Below are 23,051 nucleotides of genomic sequence, written 5' to 3' on the forward strand. Positions count from 1 at the left end.
GGCACAGGCTGAGCTGCGGAGTGAAACGCTCAGTTTAGCGCTGTGGCTGAGAAGCTGTTGATGTTATTCTGTGTGCTCACAAGAGAAGGTGTACAGTTAGTGTAGGATATGACAACAAAATGTTTTATAATCTCATCATACAAGCCCAAGAGAAGAGTGAGTTTCAAGAAGTGTGAGTGCATGTTTAAAATTGTAAGGAAATTTTTTTCTCTTTGTTTTTGTACTTTTGAATAAAAGACTCTTCCTAGTAGATAGCAGTGCCTCCAGCAATGGTAGCTGATAACTTGAAATCTAGTTTAATTTCATTTAGCACATGACAGTGCAGTGCATGTCTTACAAGAAATTTTATTCTATTATTACTCAATATGTCTACATCTTCCCTTGAAATTGCTCAATTATTGTGTGATAATGGAGAAGTCTCTTAAACTTTCTGAACTGTGAATTTTTCCTTCTGTGGAGCAGTGAGGAAGATTCTTGATGTACTCTAAATGATTAACAAAAAGCATCATAATAGTTCAAGGCACAGATAGGCTTTGTAAGCTGAAAACCGTGGATTTGAAATCCTTCTTTATTACCTCTCAGCTTTGTTACCTTGACTAAGTTTCTCATCCTCTGAGTTTCATCTTTGAGTGAAGGGTGGTAGTAATTATAACTGCCTCCTGGAGCTGTTCTGAGGATTATATCAAATATATGTGAAACTCTTTGTATATCATAACATACTAACATTATATATTAAATATGTATGATTGGAAACCTTGGTGATGATAAGGAAGGTGATATATGTGTGTGTATGCATGCTATTTTCTTTAGAAAGTGGTGACGTTATACTGGGCACAGGTGTGTGTGCTTGTAGTTCCAGCTGCTCGAGAGGCTGTGGTGGGAGGATCACTTGAGCCTAGGAGTTTGAGACCAGCCTGGGCAACATAGCAAGACCTCATCTCTTAAAAAATAATAAAGAGGCTGGGTGCAGTGCCTCATGCCTGTAATCCCAGTGCTTTGGGATGCTGAGTTAGGAGGATTGCTTGAGCCCAGGAGTTCAAGACCAGCCTGGGCAACATAGTGAGACCCTGTCTGTTTATATTAAAAATAAAACTAGAAAAGGAAAAAGAAAGTGGTGAAGTTAAATGGGTTGCATTGAGGTTTCTAAAAACTACGACAGCCAATCTTTTTTGATATCCTCCTGTGTCCTCCCTTGAAATTGCTACCAGAGCTCCTTGACCTCTAACTTGGTGCCAGTATTAAAGTTAAAAGGTGAAATTGTAAGGTTCAGATATCTTATCAGCCATGTAAGCATCTATTTTGCATCTAACTTGGTACATGGAACACAATATTAGTCAGAATTAATCCAGAAACTTATATAATTTCAAAGAAAGTCTTTTAAAATCATACTCTTAGGTGTCACTGAAAGAGGCTTTTCACTGTGGACAGCTTCATTAGATACTTTTATGACTGTACTCCTTTTTTTTTTTTTTAAACAAGTGCACTTGGCAAATGACACCTACCAGAATGAAAAGAAATCTGATTTCTTAAAAAACAGTGAAGCTATTTTTAAAAACTTGATTGGAAAATGAGTTAATAAATATCAAGCACGTTGTGACTTCAGTTAACTTTATTTTTGAAGTTCTGGGTCAAGAATTTTTTCTTTAGCAGGAATGGGCATTTTGCAGATAGGTTAGCTTATTTGCCAGCTATCATAGCTTTTTTAGTAAAGTCGTAAATTGTTTAGAATGAAGAGACTTTTTTTTATCCAAAAGAATCCATGGTTCATTGTAATATAACAATTTTATCAGTATTTCTAATTCTGGTATCAGTCATGCATATTCCATGGTGCCATTTGTGTAATGTTACTACAACTCTATCTTGTCACTTTGTGATTTAATTTTTTGCTCTGAATACTTCACATAAACACATAGAGGGGTAGCTGCTTAATTCCACAGATTTACCATAGGAGATACCATGGAGTACAGATGACACTTTTCTACAAAAGTGTCTTTTCTACAAAATAGTCTTTTATGGAATGTTTAATTCCTTCCTTATCCCAATCCCTCTAGAATTCTTAGTTGATCATTAAGTTCAGATGTACAAATTAGAAGCAAATCATCCCCAGAGACTTGGTTCAACCAATAATTTTTTCTTAAGAAGCTTCAAAGATGAGGAAACTGACAAGTGAGACTTGTCTGTGGAAATATTTCATGGAGGAGTGACTTTTTAGAAAGAGCTTTTTGAAATATAATTCTTATACCATACACCTCACCCATTGAAAGTATACAGTCCATGGCTTTTAGTAGATTCACAGAGTGCAACCATTACTACAATTTTAGAACATTTTTATTATCTCAAAAGGAAACCCCATACCTCTTAGCCATCACTGCCCAATCTCCGCATTCTCCCCTGGCCCTAGGCAACTACTAATCTATTTTCTATCCCTATGGATTTGCCTATTCTGGACATCTTCTATAAAGGGAATCATACAATATGTTGTCCTTTGGGGCTGGCTTCTTTCCAGAAACATGTAATACATGGTCCTTCAGATCTGGCTACTTTTATTTAGCACATTGTTTTGAAGGTTTATCCATGTCATAATACATTTCTTACTGCAAAATAATATTCTATTATGTGGATGTATCACATTTTATCCATTTATCAGTTGATGGACATTTATGTTGTTTCTACTTTTTGGACAGTATGAATAACGCTGCTGTGAATATCTGTGGAAACATTTATTCATTTCTCCTGGGTGTATACATGTAGGAGTGTATTAATCATTTAGGGAATTGCCAGACTATTTTCCAAACTTGCTGTACCTTTTTACCACTAGCAATATATGAGGGTTTCAATTTCTGCACATTCTTACCAACTGTTATTATTATCTGTCTTTATAGCCATCCTAGTGGGTATGAAGTAGTATCACATTTTTATTTACACTTCCTTGATGGTTAATGATGAGCTAAGCATCTTTTTATGTGCTTATTGGCCATTTGTAATCATCTTGGAAGAACTGTCTGTTCAGATCCTCTGTCCATTTTTTAATTGGACTGTCTTTTCAATTTTGACTTATACTTCTTTATATATTCTGTGTACAAGTTCCTTATCAGATATATGATTTGCAAGATTCTTTCCTCTGTGGTTTTATCTTTTTACTTTTTTAATGGTGTCCTTTGAAGCATAACAGTTTTTAATTTTGATCATATCTATTTTTTTTCTTTTGTTGTTTATGTTTTTGGTGTCATATCTGAGAAACCATTGCCTATCCTAAATCAAGGACCAGGAAAAAAACACAAACAAACTCATTGACTAATTCAAGGTCACAAAGATTTACATCCATGTTTTCTTATGAGAGTTTTAGATTTAGGTCTTTCATCCAAAAGATCAAGACTATTCATCTTTTCCCTGTGAGTTATCTTGACAGAGGAAGTGGTTCTTCAGCATTGTCTTTAAAGGAGGAATTTAGATAGCAGAAATGATAGCATTCCAGTTTGGCTTCTAGATAAATTATGTGAAGTATGTGAGATTAAGATAAGATATTTGGATCAGAGAGGTGTTTGCCTGTGGTGTATATAAGTAAGAGTTAAAATACGGAATTAGAGAATGAAGTTGTAGTGGTAGAAGTCTGTTAAGACATAACTGATGATCTCAACCTCTTCTGTTGAATAAGTTGTGGAATCTTCAGTGATTATAATAAGTGTGTGGAGAAATGGAGACAAGTTTAAGTATATGAGAGCTGCTCTAAATTTATAAGATAAAGCCAAAAGAAAGCAGTTAAAGCAGAGATCGAGCATAAAAAATGTAATTTATAATTTTATTTCCTTCAAATAAATATAGCAGCACAGAATTAGAGACAATTAACTCAGTGGCAAAGTAGTAGAAAGATTGTTAGTGAAGAGTCAGAAGTCCTTAGTTCTAATTGTAATCTATATTAGGTATGTGACCTTGAATAAATCATGGCCTTCTGAATGGTAGCCTGCCTTTACTGAGGCTCTAACATATGCAGGACTTTTGCAAGCCTCAATCTTCTCTTTTGTAAAATGGAGATAATGTCAAATTACTTTGGAAACTTTTTAAAGAGCCATACACGTAGAAGGGATTATTATATTTGAAATTTGGAAATTATTCAGTGCAGTACTACTAGTAGCAGCTGATAGTACATGTGTCTTTACTCAAAACAATTATGTAAGGGATGCTGTATCCTTGTTTTGATGATGAAGAAACCAGTTTTCAGTGATTATGAAAGTTATACTGTCATAGTCAACACAGCAGTGATTCTAATCCAGTTCTTCCTGATTTCTTTATATCACCATGATTTTTGCTTGAAAGATAATAGATCCTGGTGGGTGGGTATGGAAAGGGAATAGGATACTATCAATGAGACTAAAATTATTAGACATATTAGACATATGAAAGCTTAAGGTATAATTCCAAAGGGTCAATGAGTCCTGAGATTGGTGATCTCAGAGGTGAAGTGGAAGAGTGCCATATGTTAATAAGGTTAAAGGTATAGGCTATCTGATTAACTTATAAGTACCAGAACTAGATGTTGTAAAGCCCAGTCAAATAATAGTTTATCTGTGTGTGTGCTAGAATCTTTGAAATTTTTGTTCAGGAGTCAAAGAGAGAAGACCAGTGAGGTAATGAAGTCACAACGGGGAACAGAGGTAAGTACAAGAGGCCAAAATAAATTATAGCTTGTAGAGATAGGTAGACTTTGCTTTGAACTATGAGAAAATCATTTCTTAGAATTAGTTCTCATATTTATACTCTTCTCACCCCACCAATAAAGGGCCTGTGGTTACTTTCCCAATGTCATGGAACTAAGCATCTCTTGAGTACTTTATAGCTCTGATCTCAGCTTTTTGCATACTTCTCACCCTTCCCGTGGTTGAGTTGAGAACTCCCATGAGTTAGGAAACATTATTTGGGAACATATTAAGAGTCATACCAGAAAGGAAGTACAGAAAAGAGCAGAACAATTTTTATTCCTTGATTTATCCTATGCCATTGCCTTTTTAATGACAAGTACAAAGTTTAAGCTTTACTTGTGCTACTGAGTTATCAAGCAGTGGACATGCTTCTCTTGGATAGAGCTGAGGTGTGGAGATGTCGTCAGCTGGCACAGGGGAAGCAAAGAACTTTTTTTTTTTTTTTTTTTGGAAGCAAAGAACTTTAAACTCTAATTCTGACTAGCAAACTCGCAATTTCTGCATAGAAATTCATAGTGATTGGTATCTAGGAGAATACATCTGAGATGGAAGTATGGAACAGGAAAGGTAACTAGTATATATTGGGCCCAGGCTCCATGCAAGGCAGTCTGAAACACGTGCAGACTAGGACATCTTCAGAGATTGCAAAGACCTGAGCTGTTCTCATTTACACTGCTCTGTTTCTCTGAAATGGCAGGATTGGGATTCAGAAGGAACAATTGAGTTGAGAAACATTATTTGAGAGAAAACTAATGCTGTATGCTAACCTTGCATGTAAGTGCTTGTGTGCTTAATAAATGACGAGGAATAGCAAAAGAGAGAACCAAAAGTAAGAATCTTAAATCTAGTTTACCCTTTTCCTATGTGGTATTTAAGATCAGGGAATCTGAAATTAGACTCCTCAGGTTTTCACAATATTTCTTTCTTCCATTAACTTATGCAACAGGACATTGAACCTGTTTGGTGTAAAGGAAATTAACAGTGGGGAAAAAAATTCTTAGGCTGTTTTACATGGAGATTATATGCTAATTGCCAGACTGCTTGCCAGTGAGTTCAGTCTTGTGTGCTGACCAACTTGTGACAAAAATGGAGATTAGATACTTAATATTTGGTAATATGCTAAGGGACCTGCTCCTTACTAGACTGTCTCTCTTCCAGTATCAAGTCAGGTTACCAGAAAGCTACAGACTTAAACTGTGTTCCTTCAGCTCATGTAGAAACTCACTCACTGAACTATGATTTTATAAGTCCTTGGTTATTGTTGTAGATGGTTATAAAAATCATCTGTGGGCCGGGCGCAGTGGCTCACGTAATCTCAGCATTTTGGGAGGCCGAGGCGGGTGGATCACTTGAGGTCAGGAGTTTGAGACCAGCCTGGCCTACATGGTAGAATTCTGTCTCTACTGAAAATACAAAAATTAGCCAGGTGTGGTGGTGCATGCCTATAATCCCAGCTAGTCAGGAGGCTGAGGCATGAGAATCTCTTGAATCCGGGAGGCTGCAGTGAGCCCGGATCGTGCCACTGCACTCCAACCTGGGAGACAGAGTGAGATTCTGTCTCAAAAAAAGAATCATCTGTGAAGGATATCTTTTCATCTTTAAAAAAAATAATTCTTAAAGATTTTAGTTAGGCTGGGCATGGTGGCTCATGCCTTTAATCCCAGCAGTTTGGGAGACCAAGGTAGGTGTGTTTCTTGAGCCCAGGAGTTTGAGACCAGCCTGGGCAACATGGCAAAACCCCATCTCTACAAAAAATACAAAAATTAGCTGGGCGTGTTGGCGCGTGCCTATAGTCCCAGCTAGTCAGGAGGCTGAGGTGGGAGGATCACTTACCCAGGTGGCGGAGGTTGCTGGGAGCTGAGATTTCGCCATTGCACTCCAGGCTGGGTGACAGAGCGAGACCCTGTCTCAAACAAAAACAAATAAAAAAAAAGATTTTAATTATTAGTCAGTTCTTCTTATATAAAAGTCCATGTGTAAATTTCTCCTCCAGTTAAGTGGAGATAAATTCTATTCTTAAACACTTTTTTAAATCACTAATGAAAAAAATTACAATGAAACCATCCTATCTCCATTTTTGCTTTGGTTGCTAGAAAACTCAAAAGTGTTCACTTGGAGTAGCTAGCCTTGGTTTATGTTTCTAGTTCAATTGTCTGCTTCCCTGTCTCCCATTATAACTTTTATTTTTTAATTGTAGTTTTTATTGAAACAGTAGTTGTTATTAAAAGTTTTTTAAAAAATAAATTTTACAAGTCATTTTAAATTCCTGTTTGGAAGTAAAGTAGATTATGGATTAGTAACTTGTACTGCAACAGAATTGTATAATATACCAAGATCTATTCCAGGAATACTGCTTCCTAATTAACGTGACGCCTGAGTAGAGTGCCTTTTGAAACATACAGTGTTAGAACTGAAGAGCCAAAAGTGAAAATTGAAAGCTCTCTTTCTTTTTTCTTCTTTTTTTTTTTTTTTTTTTTTTTTTTTTTTAGGCGGAGTCTCACTCTGTTGCCCAGGCCGGAGTACAATGGCACAATCTCAGCTCACTGCAGCCTCTGCCTCCCGGGTTCAAGTGATTATCCTGCCTCAGCCTCCTGAGTAGCTGGGGTTACAGGTGCCCACCACCACGCTTGGCTAATTTTTGTATTTTTAGTAGAGATAGGGTTTTGCCGTGTTGGCCAGGCTGGTCTTGAACTCCTGACCTCAGGTGGTCTGCCCACCTCAGCCTCCCAAAGTGCTGGGATTACAGGCGTGAGACACTGCGCCTGGCTGAGCTCTCTTTCTTTTAAGAAAGAAGTATAGTTCTGGAGTTTATATATATTATTTCTGCCCTAAGACATGTGACTCATAGGCCAATGGTTTCTAGCCTGTGCACTTAGATCCTTGGTTACAGTGGAACTAAGTGGTCAACTTTTTAATATCATTGAATATTAGATGATATCAAGAAATTATGGTAAATTTAGTAGGTGTGAGAATGGTATTGTAGTTATTTAGGAGAATGGCTTTAAATTTTGGAGATATGTGCTGAAGTATTTTGGGGTGTGTGTCTTAGTTTATAGGGCTACTATAACAAAATGCCCTAGACTGGGTAGTTTAAAAACAACAGAAATTTATTTCTCACAGTTCTGGAAACTGGGAAGTCCAAGTTCAAGGTGCCAGCAGATTTGGTGTCTGGTGAAGGCCTATTTCTCATAGATAGATGTCACCTTCTTGCTGCATCATCACATGGTGAAAGGGGCAAGAGAATTCCCTCAAGCCTCTTTTTTTTTTTTTTTTTTTTTTTTTTTTTTTCTGAGATGGAGGCTTGCTGTGTTGCCCAGGCTGGAGTGCAGTGGCGTGATCTTGGCTCACTGCAACCTCCGCTTCCTGGGTTCAAGCAATTCTCCGTTTCAGTCTCCTGAGTACCTGTGATTACAGGTGTGTGCCACCACGCCCAGCTAATTTTTGTATTTTTTTCGTAGAGATGGGGTTTTGCCATGTTGGCCAGACTGGTCTCTGGTCTTGAACTCCTGACCTCAGATGATTCGCCCACCCCAGCCTCCCAAAGTGCTGGGATTACAGGTATGAGCCACCACGCCCGGCCCCCCTCTAGCCTCTTTTATAAGCTAGCAGTCACATTCATGAGGGTGAAGCCCTTATGACTTAATCACTTTCCAAAAGCCCTACCTTTTAACACTATCACATTGGGTATTAGGTTCCAACATATGAATTTTAGGGAGACATGCAGACCATAGCAGTGTGGAGGATCATATGTAATTTACTTTAAGTAGTTTAGGGGTGCATATGTGTGAAGGTGAAGCAAATATGGCAAAAGGTTAACAGTTGTTGAATATAGGTGGTAGGTATATGGCTGTTTATTATAACATCTTTTCTGTTTTTTTCAGTATATCTGAAATTTTTTATAATTAAAAGTTAGAGAAAGGGTACTCATACTTGAATAATTGTGGCCAGGCGCAGTGGCTCACGCTTGTAATCCCAGCACTTTGGGAGGCTGAGCCGGGTGGATCATGAGGTCAGGAGTTCGAGACCAGCCTGACCAACACAGTGAAACCCTGTCTCTACTAAAATTACAAAAATTAGCTGGGCGTGGTGGTGGGCGCCTGTGATCCCAGCTACTCAGGAGGCTGAGGCAGGAGAATCACTTGATCCTGGGAGGTGGGGGTGGCAGTGAGCCGAGATTGTGCCATTGCACTCCAGCCTGGGCAACAGAGCTAGACTCCATCTCAAAAAAAAAAAGAAAAGAAAATAATAATTGTCATTACTAGTCCAGCCTTCATTTTTTTTAAAGGAGAAGATTCATCACAATTATTAAATGGCCTAGACTTGTTTTTGCCTAACATTGTACAACTAGCATAAAGGGATAAGTAACTAAAGTATTAAACAATTGTGTGATAAAATTATTGCCACAGTTTTCACTATCCTGAATGACTCTACAGTGTAGCATTCTGGCAGGCTCCATACGGGATACAGATATGTCCTGCCAGTTGCAGATGCAGATGAGTCAGTAGCATTGATAGTTTAGCATTTGTGCCAGTAGATACCAAGTGAACATGGTGATCACTTGCTCATCTGCCTCACAATCCCTGCACGAGATCCACAGCCTTAACTCAGGTGACCCAGCAGATTTTTGGGTCATTTGTAAGATCAAAAAAACAAATTCTCTACTTTCTTTCCTAGCAAGTCATATGAGAGCCAGAAGAGGGTATAGAATGAGTAAAACTCCCCTTTCTATTCTGGCCAAAGTACATTACTTAAGGTCTACAGATAAGAGCAGGTCTTTTGGCTCTACTCCATGTAGACTTTTCTTTCTCTGATGTTCCAGGAGTCCCCCCAGAAGGTCAGCAGGCTTCTACCATGTTTCCGGCTTTGAGCGAAATCACTGCCAGGCTACAAGATGTGCCAAATAACCTGTTGTACTGTATTGTAGCAGATGATGGTGGGGAAAGCAAGAGAGCTTATAGAGGCTGCTCCTCTCCTTACTGTCTTGAGTCATGAGACCTTTACTTAGGATATAACAGAAGCTAACCTGTTTTTCACTTGCTCTCTTACATGCACTTTTGAAACGTATTAGATCTTCATAATCCCTGGTTCTCTTTGCTTTTTTTTTTTTTTCTTTTTTTTAGAGAGTCTTGGCTCTGTCGCCCAGGCTGGAGTGCAGTGGCACAATCATAGTTCGTAGCAGCCTTGAACTCCTGGGCTCGAGAGATCCTCCCACCTCAGCCTCCCAAGTAGCTAGGACTACAGGTGCGTGCTACAACACCGGGCTACTTTTTTCTTTTTCTTTTTTTGTGGAGACAGGATCTCACTATGTTGCCAAGGCTGGTCTCAAACTCTTGCCTCAAGCGATCCTCCTGCCTCAGCTCCCAAAGTGCTGGGATTACAGGAGTGAGCCGTCACACCTGGCCCCTTTTAGCTTGCTTAAACACACTTTTTTGGCGAAGTGTGTATGCATTTAGCTAACATATTGTTAGAATATTCTTTCATTAAACATTTGAATGTTAACAATGTAATGTATATATGTTCTCATAGTTTTTTTTCTTTCTGATTTTTGTGTTATAAAATATTTCAAACAGAGACTGGGCGCAGTGGCTCACGCCTGTAATCCCAGCACTTTGGGAGGCCAAGGCGGGCGGGTCATGAGGTCAGGAGATCGAGACCAGCCTGGCTGACACAGTGAAACCCCGTCTCTACTAAAAATGTAAAAAATTAGCCGGGAGTGGTGGCAGGCGCCTGTAGTCCCAGCTGCTTGGGAGGCTGAGGCAGGAGAACAGCATGAACCCGGGAGGTGGAGCTTGCAGTGAGCCGAGATCACGCCACTGCACTCCAGCCTGGGCGACAGGGCGAGACTCCATCTCAAAAAAAAAAAAAAATTCGAACAGAAAAATGAAGAGATTAATGGGTGGCTGTATGCAAGAAAAATGAAAAAGAATAACATAAACACTCAAGCACAATTACCAAGCTTTTCAAACTTAGTACTTTTATTTTTTTGTATACCATTCCTCAATCCATTACGCTTCTTCAGAGATAAGTACTATCCTGAATTTAGTGTTTTTCATTAACATATGTGTTTTATTCTTTTGTGTTTTTTGAGACAGAATCTCCCTCTGTCACCCAGGCTGGAGTGCATTGATGCAGTCACAGCTCACTGCAGCCTCTGCCTTCTGGGCTCAAGCAATCCTCCCACCTCAGCCTCAAGTAGCTGGGACTACAGGCACCAGCACCAAGCCCAGCTAATTTTTATATTGTTTGTAGTGACGGAGTTTCTCCATGTTGCCCAGGCTGATCTCAAACTCCTGAGCTTAAGCAGTCTGCCCACCTCAGCCTCTCAAAGAACAAATATGTCTATGTACTTGTATTGCATGTACATCTGTCCATAAAAAAAATATAGTTTTGTTTTACATGATTTTAAATTTTATGTAAATGATTCTTTTACATTTTATGCAAGTCTGTATACGCAAAATTTCTTTACTCTTTTCACTTGATATCATGCTTTTGAAATTATTTACATTGATACATATAGTTCTGATCTACTTGTATAGTATTCTGTTTTATGAACATACCAGTTTGTAGGTTGATTCTCCTGTTAATGGACATATAGTTTTCTGTATTTCATTGTTTCATAAACAGTGCTACAGTGAATACCCTTGAACATGTCTTCTTATGCAAATATATGGAGTTTCTCTAGTATATACTAATTTATCTAGTACTTCCTAGGAATGGATTTACTGGGTTGTACAGTATATTCATCTTCTCTTTAACTAGATATTGCTAAATTGCTATCCAGAGTGATTATGCTAACTTATTCCTATCAGTAGTGTGTGAAAGTTACCATTGACCTGCATCTTCACAAACACTTAAAATTTTTGCCTGTTTGTGGATGTGAAATGGTGCTATCTACACAGTTTCTTTCTGTGTAGTGATTTGTTTGGGCAAAGCTTATGATAGCTAGTGGAGCTGATTGACATCCTAGATATTTTAATTCAGGAAATATTAGTGCTTAATTATACAAACAGGTTGGTAGGCTATTCTGAATGAAATGCTGCTTGCTGGTGAAATACTCTGTTTTCAAGACCACAAAACTAAAACCTTGTTTTAGGAATTCTATACAAGAATAACTTTGCGGAAAATTTTTTCCCTCAGGGCATTTCCACTTCCCAAATTTTTCCTCGTTGTTCCCTTTTCCTCCAATGATTCTCTTAGTTCTTCTGACTGATACCAGTCAGGGCATGAAAGAATGAAATGTCCAAACCCTTACTGACAAATTATACCTGACAGTAGAATAAACCCACATCTACTAAGAGGCTTCCATGGTTTTTATTGCTATCACTTTGATTACTCCAATAATGAAACTATTGTATCTGTTTCTTAGAAGCCAAGGTAAGAAAGCAGAGAATAGTCTGCCATTGAACTGATAGCATCTGTTTTATAATTACCTGGTGACTTTTCTAGAGAAGATGTATAAAGGCTGTGTTGTTTCATGTGCACCACACTTGAATGATTGCTTCTTGAGTTGGATTGTACTCCAATTATCTATTTCTGTGTAACAATTCACCTCAGAACTTAGTGGCTTAAGATGCCTGTTATGGGTAAGATGGAGCAAACACATTTCACCTGTCTTTTCTACTGAACTCAGCTAAAACACCTGGCCTAGAGCAACTATTTGAGGACTCCAAAAGATGTATCTTAAAAGTTGCACTAAGAAGGAGCAGACTTTGAAGTACTGTTGAACCAGGGTTTAATTTATCATTCTCCCCTTTCTCATATCCCCAGGCTTCAACTCAACACAGCCTAAAACCCCTAAGTGGACATTAATGTGGATAAGAGAACTCTAGGAGAAGCCTTCAGTTCTAGTTCAAAGAATGGGAAGGTGATATTGTTATACTAATAGAAAGTACAGAAACTTTTTCTTTTTTCCTTTTTCTTTCCTCTGTTCTCTTGCACCATGAACCTCAAGCAGTCCTGCAGTGACAGCAGATTGGGGACTTGCAAGAGCTTAAAACTCTGATTTTAGGGAACCATTCTCAGATCAGTGGAGCTGTGGTCACAAAAGGGTGGAATGCGTCTCAATTGTTTTTTTCTCCCTCCTTCATCTGCTTGCTTCCAAACAAAGGGACTATTATGGAAATTGTATGGCTGAACAGAGTAAATAACATACCAGCTTTCTGACTAGGTAATGAGAAAGGGGAATCCCATTGACCTAGAAAGTACTGGGGGATTATAAGATATTTGAAAGTAAACTCTTTAAATTTTATTATGAATTTTTGAGCTTATTCATGCAGTCTGCATGCAGAAATCTGACCCCAAACAGTATACTTAGACTTTAAGAAATGAAGTAGGGGTTAGACCATTGCCGAGTCCCAGACTGGCAACAGGGTGGGTGGTGCATCTGTGGGACAGATCCAAAAAGCACTGCAAAGACTTTGAAAACTTAACTGACATTGGAGTTCTGGCTGGGGAACAATGCAAGGATGTCCTCTCTGGCAATTTCTGTTGGTATTGAAGTTCTTGCCAGTCAAATAAATCAAGAAAAGGAAATAAAAGACATACAAATTGGAAAGAAAGAAGTAAAACAATTCCTATTCACTGGCTACATCACTGTATATATAGAAAACCAAGGAATCCACAGAATACTCCTAGAACTAAGTGAGGTTAGCAAGGTTGCAACATACTATGCCAGTCTACACAAAATATTTAGAAAAAAAATTTCAAAAAGTTCCAAAAAGCAAAATTTGAATTTGCCACACATGAAATACTATGTTGAATCCATGTGAATGAAGTGATGTGTAGGCATTGCATTGGGTATTATAAATCTAGAGATTCTTTAAAGCATATGGGAAGCCGGGCACAGTGGCTCATGCCTGTAATCCCAACCTTTGGGAGGATGAGGCAGGTGAATCGTTTAAGCTCAGGAGTTCAAGACCAGCCTGGGCAGCATGGCAAAACCCTGTCTCTACCAAAAAAAAAAATACAAAAAACTAGCCGGGCTTGGGGGCTCACACCTGTAGTCTCAGCTCCTTGGGAGGCTGAGGTGGGAGGATGGCTTGAGCCAGTAAGTATGAAATTAGCTGTTGTGTAAAAAAATTTTGGGCCAGGCACGGTGGCTCACGCCTGTTTAAAAGAAAAAGATGAAGTTCCCCTCTATTCCTAATTTGCTAAGAGTTCTTATTTATTTATTTATTTATTCATTTATTTATTTAGAGACAGAGTCTCACTCTGTCACCCAGACTGGAGTGCAGTGGCACAATGTTGGTTCACTGCAACCTCTGCCTCCTGGGCTCAAGTAATTATTGTGCCTCAGTCTCCCAAGTAGCTGGGATTACAGGCATGCATCACGATGTCTAGCTAATTTTTGTATTTTTAGTAGAGACAGGGTTTCACCGTGTTGGCTAGGCTGGTCTCAAACTCCTGGCCTCATGTGATCTCTCCACCTTGGCCTCCCAAAGTGCTGGGATTACAGGTGTGAGCCACCACCGCGTCCAGCCTAATTGGCTAAGAGTTTAATAATGAGTGGCTGTTGACTTTTCTCAAATGTTTTTCCTGTATAAATTGATATCATATGGTTTTGCTTATCTGGACTAATGTTGCTTACCTTGCTTGGTTTTCAAATATTGAACCAGCATTGCATTCCTGATACAAACCCTGCTTGGATATGGTATATTATTCTTCATATACATTACTAGGTTTGATTTGCTAGTATGAGGGCTTATTGGTCTGCTGTCTTGTTTTGTTTAACAGATCTTCTCCGGGTTTAATTCCTGGATAATGCTGGCTTCATAAAATGAGTTCCTCCTCCTTCTGCTTTCTGGAACAGATTGTATAGAACTGATTTATTTGTAATAAATGTTTGGTAGAATTTAGTTGAAAGCACAGGGAGATTTCTTTTTCAGAATATGTTTAATTACAAAATTTCATTTTAAAAACAGTTATATAACCATTCAGGTTATCTATTTCATCTTAAGTGATTCTGGTAGTTTGTTGTTTGAGAATTTGGTCTGCTTCATGTAAACTGTTGATTTAAGTACACACAGTTCTTTGTAGGCATTCCCTATTATCCTTTTAACACAATGCCAATCAGAAATCTCAGCAGAACCTTTTTGTGGAGATAGACAAGCTTATTCTTAAATATATATGGAAAGGCAAAAGAACTAGAAGAGTCAACCAGTACTGGAAAAGAAAAATAAAGTTACGCGAATTATTCTACCCAGCTTTCAGACTTACCATAAAGCTACAGTAATCAAGATGAGGCCATATTAGTAAAAGGGTAGACATGTAGATTAATGGAATAGAATAGAAAGTTCAGAAATAGACCCACGAAAATATTGCCAGTTCATGTTTCACAAAAATACAAAGGCAATTCAATGGAGAAAGGATAGTGTTTTCAAAAAGAGGTGTTGGAAAAAGGAGAAATCTGTAGGCAAAAACTTGAACTTCTCACACCTTATATAAATATTAACACAAAATAAATCATAAATTAATACATAAAATAAACTATGAAACTTTTAGAACAACACAGGAAATTTTTAATCTATGAAAGATGCTATTGAGAGAATTAAAGGGCATGCTGCATATTGGGAGAAAAATTTGTAAATCACATATCTGACAAAGGACTTATATTCAGAATACAGATGGTTCCTGACTTAAAATGGTTCCACTTAACAATTTTTTTGACTTTACAATGCTGCAAAAGCAATATATATCTAGCAGAAACCATATTTCAAGTACCCATACAACTATTCTGTTTTTCACTATCAGTACAATAGTCAATAAATCATTTTTCTATTTTTTATTTTATTTATTTTAAAATTTTTTTAAAAGCAGAGACAAGGTCTCACTCGTTGGCCAGGCTGGTCTTGAACTCCTGGGATCAAGTATTCCTCCCATCTCAGCTCAATATTCCTCCCATCTCAGCCTCCTAAAGTGCTGGGATTACAGGCATGAGCTTTTGTGCCTGGCCTCATTCCTTTTTATGAAATAGGCTTTGTGTTAGATGATTTTGCCAACTGTGGGCTAATGTAAGCGTTCTGAGCAATTTAAGGTAGGTTAGGCTAAGCCATGATGTTCAGTAAGTTAGGTATATTAAATACACTTTCAACTTGCAATATTTTCATTTTATTATTTTTTTACGATGGGATTCTTGCTGTGTTGACTAGGCTGGTCTCAACCTCCTGGCCTCAAGTCACCTTCCACCTTGGCCTCCCAAAGTGCTGGGATTATACATGTGAGCTACTGCGCCTGGGCAATATTTTCATCTCACAGTTGATTTATTGAGACAAAAGTCAAGGAACAGCTGTATATAAAAAATTGTCAAAGCTCAATAGTTTTATTTTTAAACCCTATATAATACATGGTCAAATGTCTTAAACAGATTCTTTACAAAAGATTCTTTAATGTCTTAACCAGATTCTTTAAAACAGGCAACAAAAGTTGTCATATACAATGACAACTAAATACATAAAAAGATATTTAGCCTTAGTATCCATTAAGGAAATGCATTTAAAATCTTGATGAGGTACCACTCTTAAAGTGACTAAAATAAAAAACTGACAGTTGCAAATGCTGGCAAGGATGCAGAGAACAATTGGAACTCATACACTGCTGATAGGAAAGAAAAATGGCAAAACTACTCTGGAAAAGTTTGGTGATTTTTTTTTTAAGTTAAACATACACTGAACATGTAACCCAGTAAATCCATGCCTAGGTATTTAACCTAGAAACATGAAAACTTACATTTCTATGAAATCCTCTACACTGATGTTTATGGCACCTCTATTCACAATTGCTAAAAAATGGAAACCATCCAAATGTCCTTCAACAGGTGAATGGATAAACTGTGGTATATACATACAATGAACTACTACTCAGCAATAAAAAGGAATGAACATAATATATGCATCATCCTTTATGCATCTCAAAGACATTGTGTTGATAAATCAGTCTCAGAAAGTTATATACTGTATGATTCTGTTTATGTGACACTCTCAGAAAGATAGGACTGTAGTAAAAAAGAATAGGTTAGGGGTTAGTGGTAGGGTTAGGTGTGACTACATAAGGAAGTCTTTTGGAACTTCTCTGTATCCTGATTATACTGCTGGTGGTTTCATGAGTCTATGCATGTTTTAAAATGCATAGAACTGTACACATACCTAAAAAGTAAATTCTGTGGTGTTAAGAAATTTTTTAAAAACTTTGTAGCTTGCTGGGCACCGTGGCTCACGCCTGTAATCCCAGTGCTTTGGGAGGCTGAGACGGGCAGATCACAAGGTCAGGAGTTCAAGACCAGCCTGGCCAACATGGTGAAACCCCATCTGTACTAAAAATACAAAAATTAGCTGGGCGTGGTGGCCGGTGCCTGTAATCCCAGCTACTTGGGAGACTGAGGCACGAGAATCGCTTGAACCCCGGAGGCGGAGGTTGCAGTGAGTCAGGATCGCGCCGTTGCACTCCAGCCTAGGTGACAGAGCAAGACTCCATCTCAGAACAACAACAAAAAAAACTTTGTAGCTTAAAGTGACAATTTATTTGTCTCGATTCTGTGGGTTGACCAGGCACTTCCGGTTTGTATCAAGTTCCCTATATTAATAAACTTTGCTTTAGGTTAAACCTGTTCATCTTACTCATTTTTATATCCCTAAATGTCCCATATAGTGTGCCTGGCACATAATAAGAATTATTGAATAAATTAGTACAGAGCCCTTCTGCTTTAGGTCAAAGCAAAGTTTATTAAGTTTGCTGAGGTATTGGGATGATCAGAAAGTCCAAATAGCCTCACTCACATGCTAGCTGTTTATGTTAGCTGCTGACTCTGAGTTCAGCTGTGGCTTTTGGCCAGGGACCTTGATTACACTAGTTGGGCTTTTTTGTAGCATGGCAGCTGAGTTCCAAGGAGTGTTCAAAAAGAATAATCCCCAATTTTCAAGAACTTAACAAGTCTCTGCATAGTTGTTGATAGTATGCCATTTGCTATAGCTAGTTACAGCTAGACACCAAGCCCAAAGTCAGTATGGGAAGAAGACTACGCGGGGCATAAGTACCAGGAGGGTTGGCTCATTAGGGACCTCCAAATTACTGTCAGTTGCAGATAGTGAGGGCTTTTGTTTTATTTTTGTTGTAACAGCTTTCTCAGCTTTCCTTCAGACCTTCAGGACTATCTATATTCCTTTAGCAAGAAACATTAAGAGACTCCATTATCTAAGAAGGAATAATTGAAGATTGCCTGTTATTTATAAAGATGTAAAATGTGATTATTGTAAACATGTTGAAAATGTATTATTTTTCTATAAGCTTTGATGATTATAGACTTACATCTTTATAAAGATTTAAAATTCATATTTATAAAAATGAAACCCACCAACTTCATTCTTTGTGTACCTAGTCAGTTTTCCCCAGAATTTTTTCTACCATTTATTGATCCTCAGTACAGAGAAAAGGTTCCAAAAAACCTCACATAGCACTATAGACAATCTCAGAATTAATTCTGGGGCTAGAAAGGAACCTTCATTGATCATGCAGTCAAACAGCATTCCAAAGAAGTAATTTGTCCAAAAAAAGCCTCTACAGAGGATTTATATAGTGAAGTTATAAGGCAGGAATACCAAACCATAAACATCTCTGCAAAGTGAGTACATTGCAGAAATTGAAGAGTTTTTGTTTTTTGTTCATTTGTTTGTTCCATTGTTTTTATACAATGGTGACATAAAAAACCAGATTGGTATGACAGTTCATGAAGTAGGAACAAGATTATAGGAGGGTACACCATGGTTTAGTAGAAAGGACAGAAATGGAGAATCAGTACACGTGGATTCTAGATCTGATAGGGCCACAACTACATCATTCACTTCTCCTTTCAAAGACTAGGGTTTTGTACTATAAAATAAGATGTTTGGTTTGAACAGTGGTTCTTTTTTTTTTTTTTTTTTTGAGACAGAGTCTTGCTCTGTCACCCAGGCTGAAGTGCAGTGGCACCATCTCAGCTCACTGCAACCTCTGCCTCCTGGGTTCAAGCAGTTCTCCTGCCTCAGCCTCCCAAGTAGCCGAGATTACAGGTGTGCACCACCTCACCCAGCTGATTTTTGTATTTTTAATAGAGAGGGTTTTACCATGTTGGCCAGGCTGGTCTCGAACTCTTGACCTCAGGTGATCCTCCCACCTCGCCCTCCTGAAGTGCTGGGATTACAGGTGTGAGCCATCACGCCCGGCCTTCACATCCCTAGGAGACTTGAGATATTAGAATCTCTAATGGAGAGGTATACTTTTTAAAAAGTAGAGTCTATATAATTCTTGTTTTAAAACTGTAAACTACAGATAGTAAAGCACAATAAAATGTTCCAGAGTGGTAGGAATGCATAGCTAGACTGTAGAGTGAGGCAGTATTGTGGAGGATGTAAAGTTTTTATTTGTTTGTTTTGTTTTAATGTTGAGAAATAGTAGCCTAGAGAATACAGATGATCTCAAAAGTCAATAGAGGGCAAGAACCTGTTCATCTTATTCATTTTTGTATCCCTAAATGTCCCATATAGTGTGCCTGGCACATAGTAAGAATTATTGAATAAATACGAAGCCCTTCTACTTAGAAAATTTTGTCTCCGACATTGAGGATAGTAATTTAGAGCTGCAAAAGTTTCACTCTGTTGTTAGTCCTACTTCTCCTCTACAGATAAGGTATGACTGACTCTTTTTGTTCCATATTAATGCCTATTCCTTTTTGGCCTAAAGTCTGTACCTGTACATACAGGTAGATACAGGTACCTGTCTGTACCTATACAGATTTACATAATTTATCAGATGCTCCCTTCTATTCCTATCCTGGTTCGTAGAATGATTATCTTTAGGTTTTTGGGTACAAATGTAGAAATCAAAACATTAGTTGTATCTCCTACCTTTGGCAGTAGACTAAAACCCATACTCCAAAGGACTGTTTACTGCTTTCCCAGACTTTTCTCTTGGCCTTGTGTTAAGATGTTGCTAAGAAAGAAGCTCAGAACTAAAAAATTTAGTACGGTTGTTTCTTTTCAATTGGTAATAACCACCATTCTGGGCACTGTTTCTTGTGCATCTTAAAACTAAGGAATCAAAATTTCCTTTGATAGTGTTAAGTATAACAAAAAAAAAATCAATGTTCAAAGTAGATTACTCTTTCAGAGGTTCTTATAAAATGACCTAAAGAAAAGTTTATTAATACAGGAAACTTGCCTATCCAGTCTTTCAAAATTACCTACTTTGAAACAATCCAGTAATGATTTTTTTCTATTTTCTTTTTTGTATTTCTATAATGACTTTTTTCTATTTACTTAAAAAAAAAGATGCTATGTTTCGTTTTTATTGAAGTAAAATTCTAAAAAAAAATGAAAAAAATATATTAGAAATTGTACGATTAGGCCGGGCACGGTGGCTCACATCTGTAATCCCAACACTCTAGGAGGCCAAGGCAGGAGGATCACTTATCAGGAGTTTGAGACCAGCCTGGCCAACATGGTGAAACCCCATCTCTACTAAAAATACAAAATTAGTGGGTGTGGTGGCACATACTTGTAATCCCAGCTACCTGGGAGGCTGATGCAGGAGAATCACCTGAGCCCAGGAGGCAGAGGTTGCGGTGAGCTGAGATCACACCATTGCACTCCAGCCTGGATGGCAGAGCAAGACCCTGTCTCAAAAAGAAAAAGAAAACGAAATTGTATGATTATTTTTAGGTTTTTGGGTACAAATGTAGATCCTCAAAAACTTTATCAGAAATTTGGAAATCTGTAAATAAGTTATATGTATCTCCTTTTAAAATCCAATATTAGTAAGCTATATGTATAAAAACAAAGCTAGTGTATCTTGAAGAAAAAAGTTTTTATTTCTTTATTCCTTATCCCTCCGTGTCCCACTGAACTATTGAAGAACTTCTTATAGATTTACCTTCCCATTAGTGCTGTAGTACAGTTTTGTTTTATCTCCATTGTCTTGTGTTTCCTGGCTAAATTTTACTTGTTATAAAACTATTGGGTCACTTTTGGTCTAGAACAGAACTTTCATAGTATAAGGGACACCATAAAATGTAAAGGAATATCTGCATTGCCCTGTTTTCTCTTCGTAGAAAATTCATGTTCTGGCTCCTTTTTTAGTGCCCCTCTTCTTTGGAGGAAGAATTTCTAAAGGCACACATTCTTGAACTAAAAAGAAATGATGATGTATATTAGGTTTGCCTTTTGGGCACATGTGAAAAATGAGGTTATTCACACCTTCGGTTCTGGCATATATCCATTACCAAAAATGTATTTCCAGAATATTCTCCCTGTTCCATAGTAAAGTCACAGAGGTGGTTTGGGGTTCTTCAGCTAGGGCGTAGTGTCCAGGAACAGATCAGATCAGAATCAGTATGTTGTTTATGATACAGATCAAATTAACCAATGATTCTTCCAGTTTTCTTCTTCCTGATTATTTCCTCCAGACACAAAATAGGTTCAAGGAGAAAAGTTCTTTTCTACCATTAAACTTTTGAGCTGCCTGTGTTTGGGATTCAAAGTATTTTGGGTGCTTATTGCTTAACTGGGCTGAAGATTATCTCATGTGACAGCATAGATCTCTTGTTTTGGAATTGCCATTACTTTCTAGAACAGGCATTCTGTACAGCTGCCAACATGCCCTGAATCCTCTTGCTTCATATTACAGTGATACTGCTTTGTCAGGGTAGAATTCAGCCTCACAGGGCTGGAGTCAGTCACTGCTGACCTCATGCCACAGTACAACATGTTCAAATCTGGGAGAAACCTGAGGGTTATTCAGCATATTCCTCCTCCTCCTCTCTCACAAGCATGGAGCCCTCACTCTCCTCGGAAACCGTATGTTGTATATGTGTGTGTATCTGTCTTTAAAAAAAAAAAAAAAAAAAAAAAATCTCTTCCTGAATCCTGTAGTTAGTCCTGCAGCTTTAAGTGGGGGCTGGTTGAATAGACAGACAAAGGAAATAGCCTGAGCTGCTGAAACTTAGCATTTTTCAGCAGTAGATCTCAGCCAGGGGCATTTGCTATTTTAGGACTGACTTGTGTAAGATTGTAATAATGGAGAAGCATGATATGTGTTTCCTAGTTGTTCATTTTACCCAAAGCTATTTGGACAGAATGTAGAGGGTGCTCTGTAGCTGTATGGACATGCTCAGATCATCCTGGAGTGTCCCGTCTCTTGTGTGTAATGGGCTGCTTCATTGCAGAGTAAATGTCATCCTCACTTTCTCAAGCGAAATAGTTACTGGAAAATCAGTGTTTCCTTCAATGAACAAGAGTTTCATTTGCCTTGGACTGCTTGGGAAAAACATGGGTTAAATTCGAAGATGCCAGGCATGCATAACAAATAGGAATTTGATTTAGAGCCACCTGGAATACTTCTTAAATTAAAAAAAAAATTCTTGATGGATCTGGGTGGCCAAAAAAAAGAAAAAGATTTCTCAGTGCTCAGCTACTTATTTTCAAAGTATTTTTCCCAAGGACTTGGAAATTTTCTGAATTGTAAAGCAATATACACATATCTCAGTGTGAAACTTGTATCTCCAGATCAGCAGAACAAATCTCTGAGATAAAACTGGATTAGAGGATGATCCAGCTTTATTCAACACAACCACCGTTTTCACATTTCACCCATAGTCCTGAGTACAAACTTAGCCTATAGTTTGATTTTACCATTTTTTTAGTTGATCTTACCATTTTTTAGTTGATCTTATAAATGATACATATTTTCTAAGAGATAAATACTAAAGCAAAGCAGATTCTTTATAGTTTTGCCTGATTCTGAAGTTAATGTACATTCATATTGTTTGCTATTGAGCAGTTGGATTTAAGATCCAAACAGATTTTTCACTGTGAAGTTTGATATTGAATTACCCTCTTATGCCTTATGGTTGATAATTTAAATGCCAACTTTTTAAACAGATTTGTGCCTCTGGTCTGTACCCTCTTTTTCTGTTTGCTATATATCTTGGATTCAAAACCCCTGACACATCTCTGTTTGTTCTGAGGTTATAAAAGGTCAGTTTACTTATCTATTTTATTAAGAATGCTAGCCCAGGGTGAATGGGGTGATCAGAAGGAAAGGATTCATAGGAGAGCCCTAAAGGAATAGTGGGTGGAGACTAGCAGTAAAAGAGAAGTTAACTCCTTTTTTTCCATTATTGATAGTCAGGTGAGGGAGGGCATAAAACATAATTTAAATATTTTTAATTGATTTTATTTGCTGATTGCATTAACTTATAAGAGTAGAGAGAGTATGATCAAAACAATATAGTTAGTACCTGAGTGAGTGAGTGTAGATTAAACCAGCGGTCCCCAACCTTTTCGGCACCAGGGACCGGTTTTGTGGAAGACAGTTTTTCCACAGATGGGG

At 37.9% G+C, this 23,051-nt stretch overlaps 1 protein-coding gene across 18 annotated transcripts in view; it reads left to right on the top strand.

Annotated features, from left to right (window-relative positions):
* The window catches only part of TMCC1 (transmembrane and coiled-coil domain family 1), a 247,588-nt gene that overhangs the window by 149,286 nt on the left and 75,251 nt on the right, over positions 1–23,051 (top strand). Inside the window, exon 2 of one of the 18 annotated variants that reach the window (XM_063722446.1) lies at positions 9,818–9,938. The exons of 15 other annotated variants lie outside the window; for them this stretch is intronic. Coding sequence is in view for 1 of the 3 variants with exons in the window: in XM_009238406.4 (XP_009236681.1) it covers positions 21,491–21,517 (27 nt within the window). In the remaining 2 variants the exon portion in view is untranslated. Of the gene's footprint in view, positions 1–8,019; positions 9,939–18,642; positions 21,518–23,051 lie in introns of those variants that run through there. 2 more of the 18 variants (XM_063722445.1, XM_009238406.4) reach the window with 2 other exon arrangements.

The sequence above is a fragment of the Pongo abelii genome, chromosome 2 (assembly GCF_028885655.2).
Source record: "Pongo abelii isolate AG06213 chromosome 2, NHGRI_mPonAbe1-v2.0_pri, whole genome shotgun sequence".
Taxonomy (NCBI): Eukaryota; Metazoa; Chordata; class Mammalia; order Primates; family Hominidae; genus Pongo; species Pongo abelii.